Source organism: Agelaius phoeniceus, chromosome Z, assembly GCF_051311805.1.
Source record: "Agelaius phoeniceus isolate bAgePho1 chromosome Z, bAgePho1.hap1, whole genome shotgun sequence".
Taxonomy (NCBI): Eukaryota; Metazoa; Chordata; class Aves; order Passeriformes; family Icteridae; genus Agelaius; species Agelaius phoeniceus.
In genome coordinates, this window is record NC_135303.1 from 84,812,496 (window position 1) to 84,828,194 (window position 15,699).

The following is a 15,699-nucleotide window of genomic DNA, read 5'->3' on the forward strand; positions in this document are numbered from 1 at the left end:
CACCCATATCCCTACCTTCATCCTGAAAAAAGTGATGCTGGTCAGCAAATCCACTGTAGACTTCAGGTCCTGCAGCCGCTCACGGCTGCTGGCTGGGAAGTTATTCTGTTGACAGAAAAGGGAAATCCTGTTTGAAAGCAGTCAGATCCATGCAAGGCTTCAAGCATGTGCTAAATAAGGAAACTGTCTTGGAAACATTTCCTGCTCAAGAAGCTTGTACCAGTCAAAACAATGCTCAATAAATAAGGCCTTTTTGCTGCAGAAGCTTATCTGTTTGCTTAATTAAATAGCTTCTCATATAAATGTAAAGTCTGTGGATGCCAGGAGACTGACAGCCCTTGGTGGCAGGGATGGTCTCCTTGGCTGTAGAAGGAGCAGGCTGGGAACAGCCTCACCACTGGCAGCCCTGGCCTTTTGCCTGAGGTTGTGTGAGACCTTTCCTTTCTGCACTCAATGCTCCGGTTTTTGGCTTCTCTTCTGAGATGCCAAGGGGTGTGGTGTATTCAACAGCTCTCCAGAGAAGTAAACAAGACTAAGAAGGAAAAATTAGCACAGTTCCCATAAGACAGTACTGGAACTAGATAGAACCCTGTGAGATGCCATATGTAAATACATATGCTGAATGCAGCTAGCTTTGGTTTTTGCACAAAACTCTTCCCTTTCCAACCTCAGGCACTGTGCCCTTTCCAACATTCCCACTGTCTCCTGTGGGCCTGTGTCCTTTAACAGCATTCATGCTCCTCAGCATGTTCTTACATTCAAGCTGATGGGATTTGTTTTGCTGCAAGTAAAACAGCAGGAGCGACCTTCTCTTCACATAATCTCTTTATATCTGCACGTTCAAAAATTATTAGATATGAAGGTGAAAAGAGCAGAAGGGAACAGTTTTCACTTTTTACTGAGGACTTGCAGAAAAATATGCTGTCTCTTGACAGTAATAATTGAGTATTACTGAAGTTCAGCTAACCACTGAAGGCAATTCAATGCTTTTTGCAGTCATTTGTAGATGGTCCTTCTCGGACAACTCTCCTTTTAAAAGTTAAGCTGTCCACACATGGGTTCTCTGGAACTCAAGGTATTTACCAAAATCAAAGACTTCCATGGGTAAAGACGTAAATACAAACTATTTGAAGAATATCAATTGCTATCTCCTGTTTGGAAAGCTGCAAACTAACACCTTTTCTTTCAAAACTTAACCTGCCCTTTAGGGTCTTAAAATAATTACTAAATGCTCCCATAATGCTTCAGCCATTTCTCCAAATATAACGTCAATTAGATTACACCTATATTATTTAAACTACACAAATCTCTCCTGGTCCTTTATGTAAGATCTTGTTTGTGCACATTTCAGTTGCATTAGCCACCCAAAAGCAGCTTTTACTGAACACCAAGCAAACAAAAAAGGCAGCACTGTTACAGATTCCTATTGTCATGGGTTGATAATTTTCCCTCTGCTACTCCGTGGATCAGTTGCCTCTATTTAGACCTTTTCTTTCTAGTAATGTAGCTTTAGAATAGCTCTTCACACAATATTCCTTTTATCTTCTTTTGCACCTTTCCCCTTTTCCTTTTTTTTTTTGTCTTCCTAATGCACTTCTCTTTATCTTCTCATGTTTTTCTCCTCTATACATTTTTCTGTGTTTCAGGTAAATGCTAAAATCAGAAGTGGATAACTAAATAAAATCTAAGCTCACATTTTGCCACAATTTTCAAACTTTTCAATGAATTAGTCACTGACTGAAATAATATAGCAAGGAATTTAAGGGAAAAAGACAGCCAAGTCATATGATAAGATAATATTGACTCAGGACTAGCAAGGAAAGAAAGTGGAGGGTTTATAAAGCTTGTTGGACTAATGCTAACATCTGAAACTCATCTCTTCACAATCTGCTGAAGTGGGGGGGATCTCAAACCTGACCTTACATTGTTATTCAAGTTTGCCAAACTTTAAATAACTGACAACACAGTGCTCTAAAATATTTCTTTCATAGTAGGGGAGAACAAGTCTATTTTCTCTTTTTACATGATACCCAAAGTAGCTGATAAGAGCAATTCAAATTATTTTATCCAATCCAACTTGGATTGGAAACTTCTGGGGAAATATCAGAGAAAAGCACAGCTCACATTGCTCAAATTATTTCAAAAGTCTTGAGCAAATTACAATGGAAATAAAAAATGAGGTCTAAGTTCAGTCCATGAGCAAAACAAAATGGTACAGTTGAGAACAAGCTTGTCATGACAATTCCTATGCAAGAAGTTAGAAATGTAAGAGAACTCCAAATGGTGTGTTTCCACTCTGCCCACCAGAATACCTGAAAGGATTCTGTTTATTCCCACTCACCCTGTACATTGAGAGATCAATCCGAAGTGAATTATGAAGCTGATCCAGAAGCTTTACAAATCGTTCTTTCTGTTGAGCAGAGAGCACCAATAAACATTCACATATCACCACTGTCCAATCCATGTTCAGAGTAAGCAGCAAAGTATCAGGTAATCAGTATGAGATCTCATGAGAGCAGGAGAAAGCAGTATGGATACATGGCATTGTGCAAACAGTATTTTCTTTCAATTCTTGGATTTACTTTAGAACAGTAATTATTTGTGATGTTCTGTGAAACATCACAATTGTCAGAAAAAACACTCCATTGTCACTCTGAAGTAGAGGCAGAACAAAAACCATTCTGACTTTCCATCTGCAATTTACACCAAACTTGTATTTGAGAGAAAATACTTATTCAGAGATGAATAAATTACAGGCAGAAAAGGGTCTAATTCAGAGCAATGATACAACTCTGTGATCTTATCTAGATAAGTGACAAGTACTACAGGCTTCTTGTGACATAACTTCTTGAGATCAGGTCTCTCCACTGAATTCTGATTTGGCATTGTGAACACCTCCTCAATCTATTAATAAATTCTCAGTCTGATGGGAAGCATGAGCTTTTCCAAATACTTTTCCAGCATACTCAACTCCACCACAAATTATATACAAAACATTTTAACCATTAAGGGGATAGACTTCTTTTGTGGTGGTGCTTTTTTCCTCCTAAAGCAGTTGCTGTTTTTAAAAAACAAAGTTCTGAAATTAGGAGATTGCACGGTATATTTTACCAACAGCACTAATATGCAGAGTTAGTATCGTTTGCTCATTTCATACCATCTGTGCTCCACTGTAATGTGAACACAAAGAATCAACATCACAATGCGTTACATTGATTGATATCTGAAATGTGTGATGATGAAGACAATAAACCCATGCTCTTTGTCTGGTATAAGAGTTCCACTGCTTCGAACTCCTCACAAATTTAATGTTCTTTAAACAGAATAAATTATTTACTCAAGGGTGGAAGCACTGTAGCAAATTAAAGAAGTCCAATCGCAACATCACCAAACCCACAAACCTACCCCAAAATTGGAGGCTGCAAAGCGGTCCGAAGCAGACACATTTGTGGAGGCAGTGGTGTGTGCATAATAAGCATTGATATTGGCAAGTAAGGTGCTCATCACAGCTGGCACGCCTGGGCACATGTATTTAGAAGAGAGACATGCAAAATGCCTGCAAAAGGACAGTGATGTAAGTCATTCTGGTCTCTTTTGTGCAGTAGGACTTGACTTTATCCCTTTAACAGACCCTTTGTGCTGGCGGGAACCATGAACAGATGGAAGTTACGTTTCACCACTTTACAGAACTCCAGCATCTCAGATCTTTTATTCAGAAAGGTGCCATCTAGACAACAGCTCAAAACAAAGAGAAATCCCTTCACTGCAGCCATTTCCAGATCATAAAACAGCTTGTCAGCCATTTGCTGCCGACAGTACGTGACTTAGTGATACCCTGGGTCCTGGTGCCAGTTCCTAGAACCAAGCCTGACACAAGGAAATCGACACGATTTGCTGCTGCTGCTTGAGGCAGACACAGGTTCTGAGGTGTCATGAGGTGGCAGCAGCTGGAAAGCATTAATGGCCAGCGAGAGTACATGCTAGTATTTCTGTGCTGCACTGATATGTGTGATTCCTTATGGCTAACCCATTCAGTCTGCAAGAAGTGTGCACACACATTTGCATTTTCCCATTCTGTCATTAAAATCAGGGAACCCTTCTCCAGGGAATCTCAGAATTATGCCAGGAGCATCCAGGCTTGTGAAATGATTAAAAAAGTTTTTTAAAATCTCTTAATCCTAAAAAAAAATAATAAAAAAAAAATCAGAGCTTAAGAGGTCTTATATCACGGGAAATGGCAAGTTCATTTCAATAGGCAGAGGAGATGGGGCATTTTTATGCAGAAATACTCACTGAGAAATTCAATCTAATCTGGGAACCACTTTACAAATGTAACTTTCTCCCTGAGGGACTCATAGAATCACAGAACAGTTTGGGTTGGGGAGGACCTTCAAAGGTAATCTAGTCCAACCTCTGCAGTGATCAGGAACCCACTGCTGCAACCACACCAGGCTGCTCAAAATTCCATTCAACATGACCTTGAACCTAAGCTTCCAGGTTAGGCAGGACATCTACCACCTCTCTGGGCAGCCTAGCCTATCCATGCACTGTGTCACCACCTTCACTGTAAAAGATTTTGTCCTTTTATCTATCCCAAATCTAACCTCTTCAAGTTTAAAACCATGCTTGTTACATAACACTTACATACCAATTGGTCATTTAGGCACTGGGTAAATATATGCACATGAAACGTCTTCATTTAGCTTTAAGAAGAGAAGCTGTGAGGAATGGCAGTCTAATCAGAGAGGCTTCCACCTTCACCCTTGGAAATTTTTCACATCTCCAAGCAGCCTAGTCCAACTTTCAAGTTAGCCCTGCTATAAGCAGTGACTAGACTTCCAGTGAAACCTGCCAATTCTTTTCCATTTTGGCTCAAACCAATAGGCAGAAAAGCTGCTTGTAAGGTGACATAAATGCAGCTCATAACTCATCTAAGGACCCATAACCCAAAACTTTTAGCTTCTAATGTGAAAAAGTTCACTTTTGTCTGCTACATTTTATATTACATTTGAAATAAGAAATGAGCTAAGTATAGCAATAGTAGTCTTTAAGAAGAAGAATAACTAATCCCAAATCCAAGTAAAAGTATAGTGACCAGGAGAAGGTTCTTTGAAGATACAGAACTGCATTAACCTAACTCCAAAGAGGACAAATCACTGGCAACATTACGGAAACTTTCTGGAAGTGCTTTCAGCAGCACCTGGGAAATCAGTGTCTTCAAAGACCTGTAACTCAACAGACATCTAGGACAAATGCTTCCACAAAACCTCATCCCTTCTCGTATCATCAGAAACCTTCAGTGGGAACCTTGACCAACACCTTTTTAACAGAAGATCTCTCAGAGAGGTTGGGGAGTCTCAAAACAGAAACAGCAGACAGTAATTTTTAGACTTTGAGGACACCAGGGATTCAAAGACAGGAAGTCTCTTCCCATTCACAGTAAGACCCGTAAGGAGCAGCTGCCACTGCCAAGCTTTCCATTATCAATACACTTCACCTGCTAAACAGTGAGAGTTACATCCATCAGTTACACCAATTATCTGCACTAAGGAACACAGGAAATGCATCTTACGTCATGGCCTGGTATATTGACTCAATGCCGTAACGCATTGCAAATTCATCCACGATCTCTTGGGCTGTCTCATCAAAATACACCTTCCATGCATCATCTCCTTTGGCATCAGGGATCTTCACCACCCCATTCCCTTGCACATCCGTGAGATGGTGAAAGAGGTTCTGAAAAACAAAACAAGGACAAGTCTGTATGTGAGGCTGCTGAAGCCACTAAGCAAGATTCATGAAGAGCATGAAACTGCTGATGGGGTGGCACTATCACAAATTTCTTTGTTCTCCTCCTCTATTTTCCCCTTGCCCACTCTGTATTTTCTGCTTTTACCTTCTTTTCTTCTTGAACGAATCTCATAGCTGAATTTTTCACATGCATACCTACAACTTTACCCAGTAGACAATGTGAATGATTCAGAAGAGTGCTTCAGTGCACTGAAACCATACACTAATTAGTTTTCCTCAAACCTACGCATTTCTGTCCTCATCATGAAAATGCCTTAATATGGACAAGCTATTTAAACTAGCTGACGTTACAGCTCTGTATCAGGATTGTAATTATTATTATACAGAACAGTCCAAACAGATTTCTCTTCCTGAAAAGGATAGCCTTAAGATCGCCCCTAACAACTAGATACTCGCATTATTATTATTCAATGTAACCTTTCACTTTATCTAACACTGCAAAAGTTTTCAGCTTAGTATTGCTATGCAGAAATTGCACATTCAGCTCAGTGGGCTTCACAGTAATCCTCAAATTCATGTCACTTACAGATTCATCAGCCTTTCAGAGAGTGGCTCCCTACAGTAAGCGATGCAGAAGTCTAATGATCTCATTAGTAGCTAGAGGACTCTGCTTTACAGTACTATTTTTCCTGATTATATTATTCTTGCTGCAAATCATCTTCCTTTTAGAATACACAAAAGAAAAATGTGATAGTTAAGAAGATACCTATTTGCAAAAAAAAGAGCAGCAAATGAACATGCATGTTCAAAGGACAAAACCAAAACAGCTTACTAAATAGTAGCCATCACTGAAATGAAAAATAATAAATATGTATTGAAGGATACAATACAGCCTACTAAAAGAAGCCTACTTTCTGAGCTTCATACTTGTCTTACAGAGAGTTCCCTAGTAAGGGCAGAAGACACCACAGAGCTCCTCCAGCTCAGTGGCTGGATAAATATACTGTTCCTGTAGATTAACATTCCTTTCTGTGATACCACTGTCCTTCTCTGTGTAAGATGAATTTTCTTAACCCTCACTGACCTCAGGATATTCTTGTATACAGGGTTCTGACTACTCTTCCTTATTCAGGCACTTTTGAGACTGACCCTGCTGCCTGCCTTTTCTTTGACACAGACAGACTGGGCATCTCTCCAAGACAGGGTTTTCCCTTTAGTCTTTCTCACAAGTCATCTTTGGATTTCTCCCAACTTCTGCAGCACTGCTTGTCTAGCTCAGTCCATCCTGAGACAAGTCAGTACCCAGAAACCTCAGCTTAATCTTCTGCTCCCCAACCGCTGTTCATGACTACACACCACTGCAGCAGGACAAAAGAATTTATACCACCAATACCTGCATCACTTAACAGCCCAAGACAGAGACTCCTCAATCAGAATTTACTCATAATGCATTTTAGTATGCTTCCTCTAAAGAAAGACAGAGATACAGTACCTGCTGAAAACATCACTCAAGGAAATTCACAGGTTTCTCCACCTTAAACTCATCATGGGTTCTGAGTGAAACCAAAGCCTGATCTCTGACAGTAGCACAGCTGTGACACTGGGACACACTGAGCCAGCCAGTGTCGGAGAGACAGCTTAAAGCTGCTCCCTGACAAATGTGGGTTTGATGATTCAGTGTGTTACCACTGCATAGCAGGGAAAAGAAAGCTCACCTAGGGCAAGGAGGAACATTTCAAGAAAATAAAGATCAGAAAATTGCTTTTTCAATAGTCAGAATGAACAGATATTCACACTTCTTACCTCATGAAGGCAAGTGTACTGAACATGGTATGGAGCCACTTTCTCTTCGCCTTTGATCTCCACACTGATTTGTAGGCGAATAGCCCCGGACACTGCAGACTTATCTGTTCGCTTCTCTAGAAGGCAAACCATCAGCAATTATTGCATTGTTCATGTTCAGAGCACGGCCATCTCAGGATGACAACACTGGCAAAAGAAACTGCTGGAAACTGCTGGAACCTGGGCTGAGTCATCACAGTGAAAACTTTCTCTTTTCTTTCAAAACATTGAATAATACTAGGTAGACATGAGCAAAACAACTGCCATGATACACCTTCAATATGACACATCTAATTAGAACTATGCACATTTTTGGACATAAGACACCCTTTCTGCCAGCAAATGTGCTATAGGCTCTTGGATTCAGTCAGCTGAACTAGAACCACCAAGGACAGATTCCTTTCTGAGAACAGGGCTGACTGATGCGGAATTTGTCCCTAACTTCACCATAGCCCTGAACTCCTGGGAACTGCTGGAAGAAGATTTTGGATCTCCTAGGACATGACAGGTTCATGTGCCTGTCAACTCAGCACCATCTGATTGCTTGCTGGTACCCTTTACAACAGTCACTGAAAAAGGTCTCAACAACTTGCCAGCCCAGTGCAATGCACCTGATGTTCTTACAGAGTGCTAAAATGCTTGTATTCACACCAAAAAAAAGAACACAGGACAGCACGTGGAATAAGAGTCGTGCTCCAAGCATTTCTTCCATTATATTTTTAAATAGCTGACAGAGAAAAACATCAACCTTCTGGCAGGTTACATTCCATTTTAACTGGGATCAGCTTTGCAGCTGCTCTGTAGCAGCATCATATGCTGCTGAAACCATGTAAACTTTTTTCCCTTCTTGTAAATTCTCCACATGCATCCAAGTGCTCTCAAACATTCCCAAACCAACACGTAACAAGTTTTCAGCCCCAAGGCCCTGCTCACCAAGGTTGTACCACACATCCATTTCTCCACTCAGAGTGCGAACTTCAATGATTGTTTGCCCCAGGAAATCATCTGACTCGCGTTTCAGCCTCTGCTTGACACGAGACTTGATGTCATCATCTTCATCCCACACTCGCACCTTGATCCGGTCAGAGGAATTATGGCACTCACTGCAAAAAAGAGAAAATGTAATTTTAAGAGTGTGCAATGCAGCCAACATTTATTTGCTACGTTCTCTGTACTCCTCTTGACCCACTCCTCCAATATCAGAGAGATGCATTAGCAAAGTGAAAACAATGTGCATTTATTCAAAAGTGGAGTGTCTGATATGAACAACACAACACCTTGTTGGTGCACTCTAAATGCTCCTGTGACATGGCAAATACTCCAAATGCATGCTGAATGACAACCCTGCCCGACCTCAGCCACCAACTTCTGACTTCTCAAGCAGTGTGACTCTGCTGCTTGTCCTCACTCTCAGCAGCAGCACACAGAACTTGGGAATTCTCTTCACAGCTGTCAGTTTTGCTGTGAAGCCTACAGAAGCCAGGGGATAGCTAGGCTGGTTAATGCCAGCACACACCCCCACAAAAATGACAATCATCATCTAACTGGTTTCAACAGCTCTCTCCATCAATGACCTCCTGCTCAGCTGTAGGCTGTAAGGGCCACCTGTCTTTATGCAGTTTCTAGGTTAGCACAGTGAAGACCTGTGACAAACACCCTTTGAGCTGGTTTCTAACAAAGGATAAATAGTTCAGGTGGAGGTAGAAGTCTTTCTTCAAGCAAGTCACAAAGCAGTAGTGTATCAATGCATAAGACATTACAATCAGATGATACACCACACTGCCTGAGGAGAACGGGTGTGATACAGTAGTTACAGCATTGGTATTTAATTACTAGAATTGATTCTGCCTATTATTCACAGCTTAGACTGATACTTTGTGCTCTGGGCAGATCAATAAAGACATTTCAATTAAAAGAAGCAGTTTACTGTTTGATGAATCAGCACCCTCCAGTTTAATGCACAGATGGGATTTAAAGACTCTACCCCCATTTTTCAGGTGTTTCAGATATCTTTTGTATATCCAAACAGGCTCTTGGATGTCAGAAGTGGGTAGAACCTTATTATAACAGCTCTGCTCATTTACAGGGCATGCAATAAAGCAATTTGAATGCTCATATGAGACCATGACAAGGGTGATTACTCACCATAACCACTACAAATGTCTACCCTCAAGCACATAAAACCTATGAAAACAGGCAACTGCTGCTGAAGGCCTGTTTTCCAGCCTTTTTAACATTAACATGCTGTATCTGTTGCTAAGCAACAGGGAGAAAGAAGAAATGGGTCAGAAGAGCTCTGCTAAGCCTGGTCAATAGGATGTGGCAGTGGCTGGTTATGAGCATGCTCTCTGCCAAGAAACCATTTGGGCTCTTATTGCCACCATTGTGATTCTGGACAATGTTTAACAGACATCCATGCACCTCCTACTGATTTTTCCAGTAGAGGGGAATAGCTGGGAATTATATGGAAAGGTTAGAGGCAATTCCATGCAGCTCGGATCACAGGCAGAGCACATCACTGTTCCCTGCCTTTACTGTGCAATCAAATCTGTATTTAGAGTTCAGAATAAAAGAGGTTCAATGTTTGTCTCCCATCTTCACTCTCCTCTTCCTCCTCCTTTACTTCAAGAATATCCTCCCAACAAAACCATGCAAACAAGTGTTCACAAGCAGGGAATGGTTCGAAATGCTGCTCTTTGTAGCTCTCAGATTTATCCGAGTGCTTTGCCATGTCTGCCAGCAATACAGCCTAAGCATGTAAAAGAAATCCTCTTTTCCTGACACAGTGCACTGCTGTACAGCCTGGCACATTGTAGAGGCTCAGTGTTCAGAAATGCACAAGTGCCTCAAAACACAACTGGGACACACGCATTCTTCAGACATCACCTTCTGGCTGACAGCTTCTTGCTAGGACCACTTTAGTCTTTTTTCTTTGCTTCCAATGGTCCTTCCTCAAGGAAAACGTTGACTGTTCAAACCTAAATCTAACTTAAGCAGGCCCACACGCATCATCCCCTGCTCCTGAGGTGGCTGGCATCCTTCACTCAAAGACAGCAGCATAATTCACTGCAACATCCTACAGGAAGCTTTCCACTAGCTTTTACTGAGCTACTAAAGCTTCTATTTTACCACACCTTTCCTTGTTGTTTTTAAGAGGCTGTTCAATTTGCTTTCTTTGTGCTGGTGCCATGCCAGAGAGTGAGCTTTACCACTTGCTTACCACAGCTGAAAGCCTTGAGCTGGTAGCTTACCACCAAAAGAGTAAGTCTGTGGAACCATAGTCCTTGATTTGGTGAAGTAACACAGTTGCGTCAAAACCAGTTCACTGTTAAGTGAGCACGCCAAAACAGAATCATGAATGTTGGAAGACTTGGGCTTGCTAATAGCTTCCAATTTGTGACAGTGACACAACTCCATAAGACTGTGGCTAACAAGCTCTGCTGCTAGAAGCTCTCCCCATCATTAATACAGCAGCTGGTATATTTCTCAAGATGCCTGCCCCACTTCTTGTTATGTTTTTATGAAGCTTGATTTCACTGCATGCACACACATGTCTGTCCACCCTCCTACAGCTGAGCTCTCACAGCTTTTCCCAAGAGGATGCAGAGAAAAGAAACACTCTGTGACCCCACCAAAAGGAAGAAATTACCAAATACTTTCAGGTCCATTTCAGAGATCAAGAGATTAGAAACCAGGTTTGCTATGTACATGGCTCAAACCCTTTATTTTTTACCCATATTGTCTCAGTGTTTGGAGTGGTGCCATTTTTATAAAAGCACTTGCTTTTACACTTCAAGCTACCAAATGAAGTTACATTTTCCAGAAAGAGCATACGAAATCTAAAAGAAAAATTAAAATCAGATTTTTTTTTCCCATTAAGATTTTCTGCCTCAAGCCAGTCGTTGCTGCACTGGAAGCAGCTGAGCCCGGTTCTGCTGACTTGCTCACTATCCCACTCTCTAGCTCGATCCATTTTGCCACATTCCCCTTTAGTCTTACACAGCACCGAAGCCCCAACACCCACACACGTCCCCTGCACTGTCAATATTTGGGTCTCTTCCCATGCCCAGCTGAGGGGAAGCACGAGAGCACACGAAGATGTGGTTAATTCTGGTCTGCTCACACAGTGACATGCCCACACACACAGTAATTAGTATATTGGTGGCTAAACAGAACAAGCAACTGTTGAATTTGCACTATAGTTCCTCCCACAACGAAGTTAGTAATTTGTATCCCTCTAATGCAGCTCCAACTTCTGAAAAAAAACTGTAGGAAATGATTCTTAGTTCTGAGATCCCTGCCAGTCTGTAAAAGCTGGGACAGATGGGCTTGGATGATGTCAGGCATCTGGGACAGGGCATTGACTGTGCCTCATCTCCTTCAAAACGTGGAGAGAAAGAAAAAGGAGAAGTGTCAAAAAATGACCAGAATACTACTTCTGAACCAATGATTCATTCTTCAAAACAAAAACCCCAACAATATTTATGCTGAATTTGCTAATTCTACCCTGTAGAGCTGACAGGCTAATAAAGACAAAACACAACACATAGATTTACACAAGAACAGACAAGGGAAGTAAAAGACCAGAGGAAGCAACAACATTTTGCAGATTTTAATGTAGGTCAGTTGAGCCCAGAATTAAGTAGTTTTATTGTATTTCTGGGGTTTTTTTGGAATTGAACCAAAAATATTTATGGTTCAAAGAGTCTGGTGAATGTCTGTGTGTTCATATTCTGTGAGCAGTTTCCTTCCTGCTGACACAGTTCTGAAGAAGGGCCTGTAAAGTTCCACAGTCCAGTGCAGGGAACTTTTCATAAAATGCTAAAAAAAAAAAGAAAGAAAGAAAGTGAAGACCTGCTTGAAGAAATAATGGATGAGAGTACTGGAGGTGGGAAAATGCAAAGGAGAGAACAGATCAGCATGATGTTAGGACCTGTGGTCATTTGAAGAGTACAGTTCTGCTTCTGAGGAGCAAAGCCTAAAAAAAGGTAGTTATTTTGTGGAAAATGAGAAAGGAAGGAGTAGTTGTAGCAACCAGTATGTGAAAGACCAGTAAAAAGTTGCAACAACATACAGAGGAGGAGCAGAAAAAAAGTTGTTTTGAGAAATGGTACAACTGAAAAAGCAGGAGGATTCAAATGTGGTACAAATGAAGTGTCAAAACATTGCAGGGTCCAAGTGGCAGCTGAGCTGTGGCCAACCACAGCAAGAATGGAAGGCAAAAACTTCTCAGAAGAGGCTCATTTCTAAATGATGACAAGACTCCTCTTTTAGGGAGAAAAAAGGACAGTGGAGAAAACACCTAAGGCAAAATCAGAGTGGAAAGAGAACGAAGGAAAATCCTTAGTACTTTGTAAGTTAAGCATGACAGCACAATAATATGCCCTGAGAGCCCGTTGTTGCTGTCTAAGAACAAAGAAATGAGTTTTCACTTCTTACTAGCATGAAGCTCTTTTCTTAGGAGAACAAGTACAATCATTTGCTGTTACCCAATGTTACAACACCAACTGACAAATTAATGGTGCACCTCGTCTAACTACAAAGAGCAGATGAAGTGATTCTGCATTTTATATCACTAGCTACATTAACTCAGCTTTCCAATTGGTGCTTGCCACGAGGCATCAGGTCTGCATTCAGATTTAAGTCTCATGTTGGTAACTGAGCAGGAAAACAAGTGAGATTTTATCAGAGTGCCAGCTTCAGTACCTGCAGTACCTGGAGATTAAAGAAAGCAAGACAAACTGGATGGCCTCTGCCACACAGTGAAGGGACTCTGAGGGGGACAGTTGCAATTGTTATAAACACAGTGATCTGTGTTTATAACAGATAGAAGTCTAAAAGAAGAAGTCTAAAACACAGCTCTGGAACAGCACATATAATCACAGAGATAACTGAAAGATGTTGAGCTTGACAACTTGCTCAGCAGCTAAAAGGAAAATTTTGGGAGGAAACAGAAGCCTTTGGGTAACTAGATAGTGGTTACTTGAGAGTAGCACCATTCCCAAAGGATTAACAGGTATTCATATCATGTGGGCTCTGCACAGTAAAATATTTGCTGTCTGCTAGCAGGAGGCCCTGCATTCATTTTAACTCAGTTATTCTTCTGCAGTGAGAAAGAATAAACATGCCTCTTGCAACCTGTTCAGAGACAATGTAATCTGTTCCAGGCAATGACTTCATACCCACCATTCAAAGCCTCAAACACAGCTGTACTCAAACCATACAACTTCAAGGGGATATTAATGTAAAATGAACAAGTAATTTTGCACCTACGCCAGAGAGAACAGTAACATTTAGTACTCACAGTCTTTAAAGATTATGGCATTCCCTGAACAAAAGGTACGGAAAAGCTGCCTCCAAACAATCCCAGAGCTCTCCCTTTAAAGCTGAAATTGCCCTGTGGTCAGCTTTATCCTCCTAAGCACTGTCTCCTATTGTAACCCATGCAAAATGATGCTCAACTTCAGCCTTTACAGAAAAAAAAGATTCCAGGAGCCCTGTAATTTTCACCAACAGTCTAAAACATGTCCAAATGGGGAATTACTGTCTTGTTTTAATTGCACTGAATATGGCAAAAATAGCTTCCTTCTAATATTACTGGACTGCTTCCTAAGGAAACAAGAGTTATGCAGACTTGTTATGAAAGCTTCTATGTTCCAACAGGTTTTGTGAGAAAAAAACAACAGCTAGATTGAGAAGAGAAACCCATACCAGCTGCTGTCCCTGGAAAGCCTGCAGCCAGCTGGCTCTCATGGACCAACCACTACACACACCTCAGAATCCAGCTGCAGGCAGGACACATGCTGCCTTCTGTCCAGCTAGAGCTGAGGGCAAGGGAATAGAGCTCAGGGCATGGGGAGAGAACACAGCAAATGGAGGAGGACATCTATAAGCCTGCTCATCACAACTAGAGGAAAGAAATCAGGATTTACTGCAGGAGGAAAGGATGTAAATCCAAGGAAAGCAGGGTTTCCTTAGTGCATGTTCACAGAACACTATGCTACAGCAGTGGCTGGAGTCCCCCACCAAGCTTCCTGCTGCCAAGCATCACATATGCAGAGTCTACATCAAGCCTGCAACACTTTGAGCAGAGCAGAAAAATCAACACCTTATGTTTTCAAAGGTCTTCAAATGCTGATAAAATATACAAAAATCTCTCCATAACAACCTATTTCCTAAAGCTATAGATGTAAATATAAAAAGAGATAATTTTCAGAAAGTAACAGCCTGCAAATTGCTTGCTCAGGCAACATGAACACACTGCAAGAACTGGTGATTAATCAAAGCAGATGCCTACAGTTACAGAGGCTAGTAATGACCTAAAAAGCACTTATAATGGAAACCCAAAGCATTTTGAACTTTGCCTTTTCTAAAATATGATTCTAAATCTGTACTTTAGAATTGGGTCAAACCTACCACTTTTTTTTTTCTGAAAATACATGGAAAACGAACAAAGCCATTTTTAGGGAGAGATGTTTAAGTTTATATATTTTTCTGTCAATCACTGTAAATAAGTACAAACCCCCCTATTTAAAATACCAGAGACATAAAAATTTTCAAACCTATTTAAGCTGCTTTTAATAAACTTTATTGAGCTTATGGAAAGAATTGTATCACTAATTTGTACAACATGTACCTTTATTCATGCCGTGGTTATAACAACAGTGTTATGGTTTTAATGACTGTGCACACAGATTTCTGGCTCTACATTCAACCATTGAAAACACATTGGAATAGTGATCACATGGAAGGCACTAGGCACCTAATGAACATCAGCAACAAACAAGTCCACCAAGCCAGCACTGTTGACACACACATTAGTAACTGACCTGACCTCTCTACTTACACATCTTGCTCCTTTTTAATTGTTTAACCATTTTGAACATCAAAGCTTTCACATATCTACTGCAAGGCTTTCAGTAACTACCAGCACACCTTTCTCTCACTACAAGAAATTAACCTCATTTCAAGAATCAAAGACACCTTCCCATCCAACCCCATAAAATTTGACAATCTCTTGATTGACCTGACAATCTCTTCTAAAAAAGCCTGGTATGTAATGGGTATTTTGGGCCTGAATGTGTTGAATTAAATTTCCATTTGATT

General features: G+C 40.9%; 1 protein-coding gene across 12 annotated transcripts in view; it reads right to left on the reverse strand.

Annotated features, from left to right (window-relative positions):
- UNC13B (unc-13 homolog B) overlaps window positions 1-15,699 on the reverse strand; it is a 207,700-nt gene that overhangs the window by 52,534 nt on the left and 139,467 nt on the right. For all 12 annotated transcript variants that reach the window (XM_077171834.1, XM_077171833.1, XM_077171835.1 and 9 more), the window contains 6 exons: window positions 8,527-8,696; window positions 7,555-7,670; window positions 5,573-5,736; window positions 3,406-3,556; window positions 2,342-2,410; window positions 16-105 (listed from right to left, as the gene is read on the reverse strand). In XM_077171834.1, coding sequence (XP_077027949.1) covers window positions 16-105; window positions 2,342-2,410; window positions 3,406-3,556; window positions 5,573-5,736; window positions 7,555-7,670; window positions 8,527-8,696 — 760 coding nt within the window. The remainder of the gene's footprint in view (window positions 1-15; window positions 106-2,341; window positions 2,411-3,405; window positions 3,557-5,572; window positions 5,737-7,554; window positions 7,671-8,526; window positions 8,697-15,699) is intronic.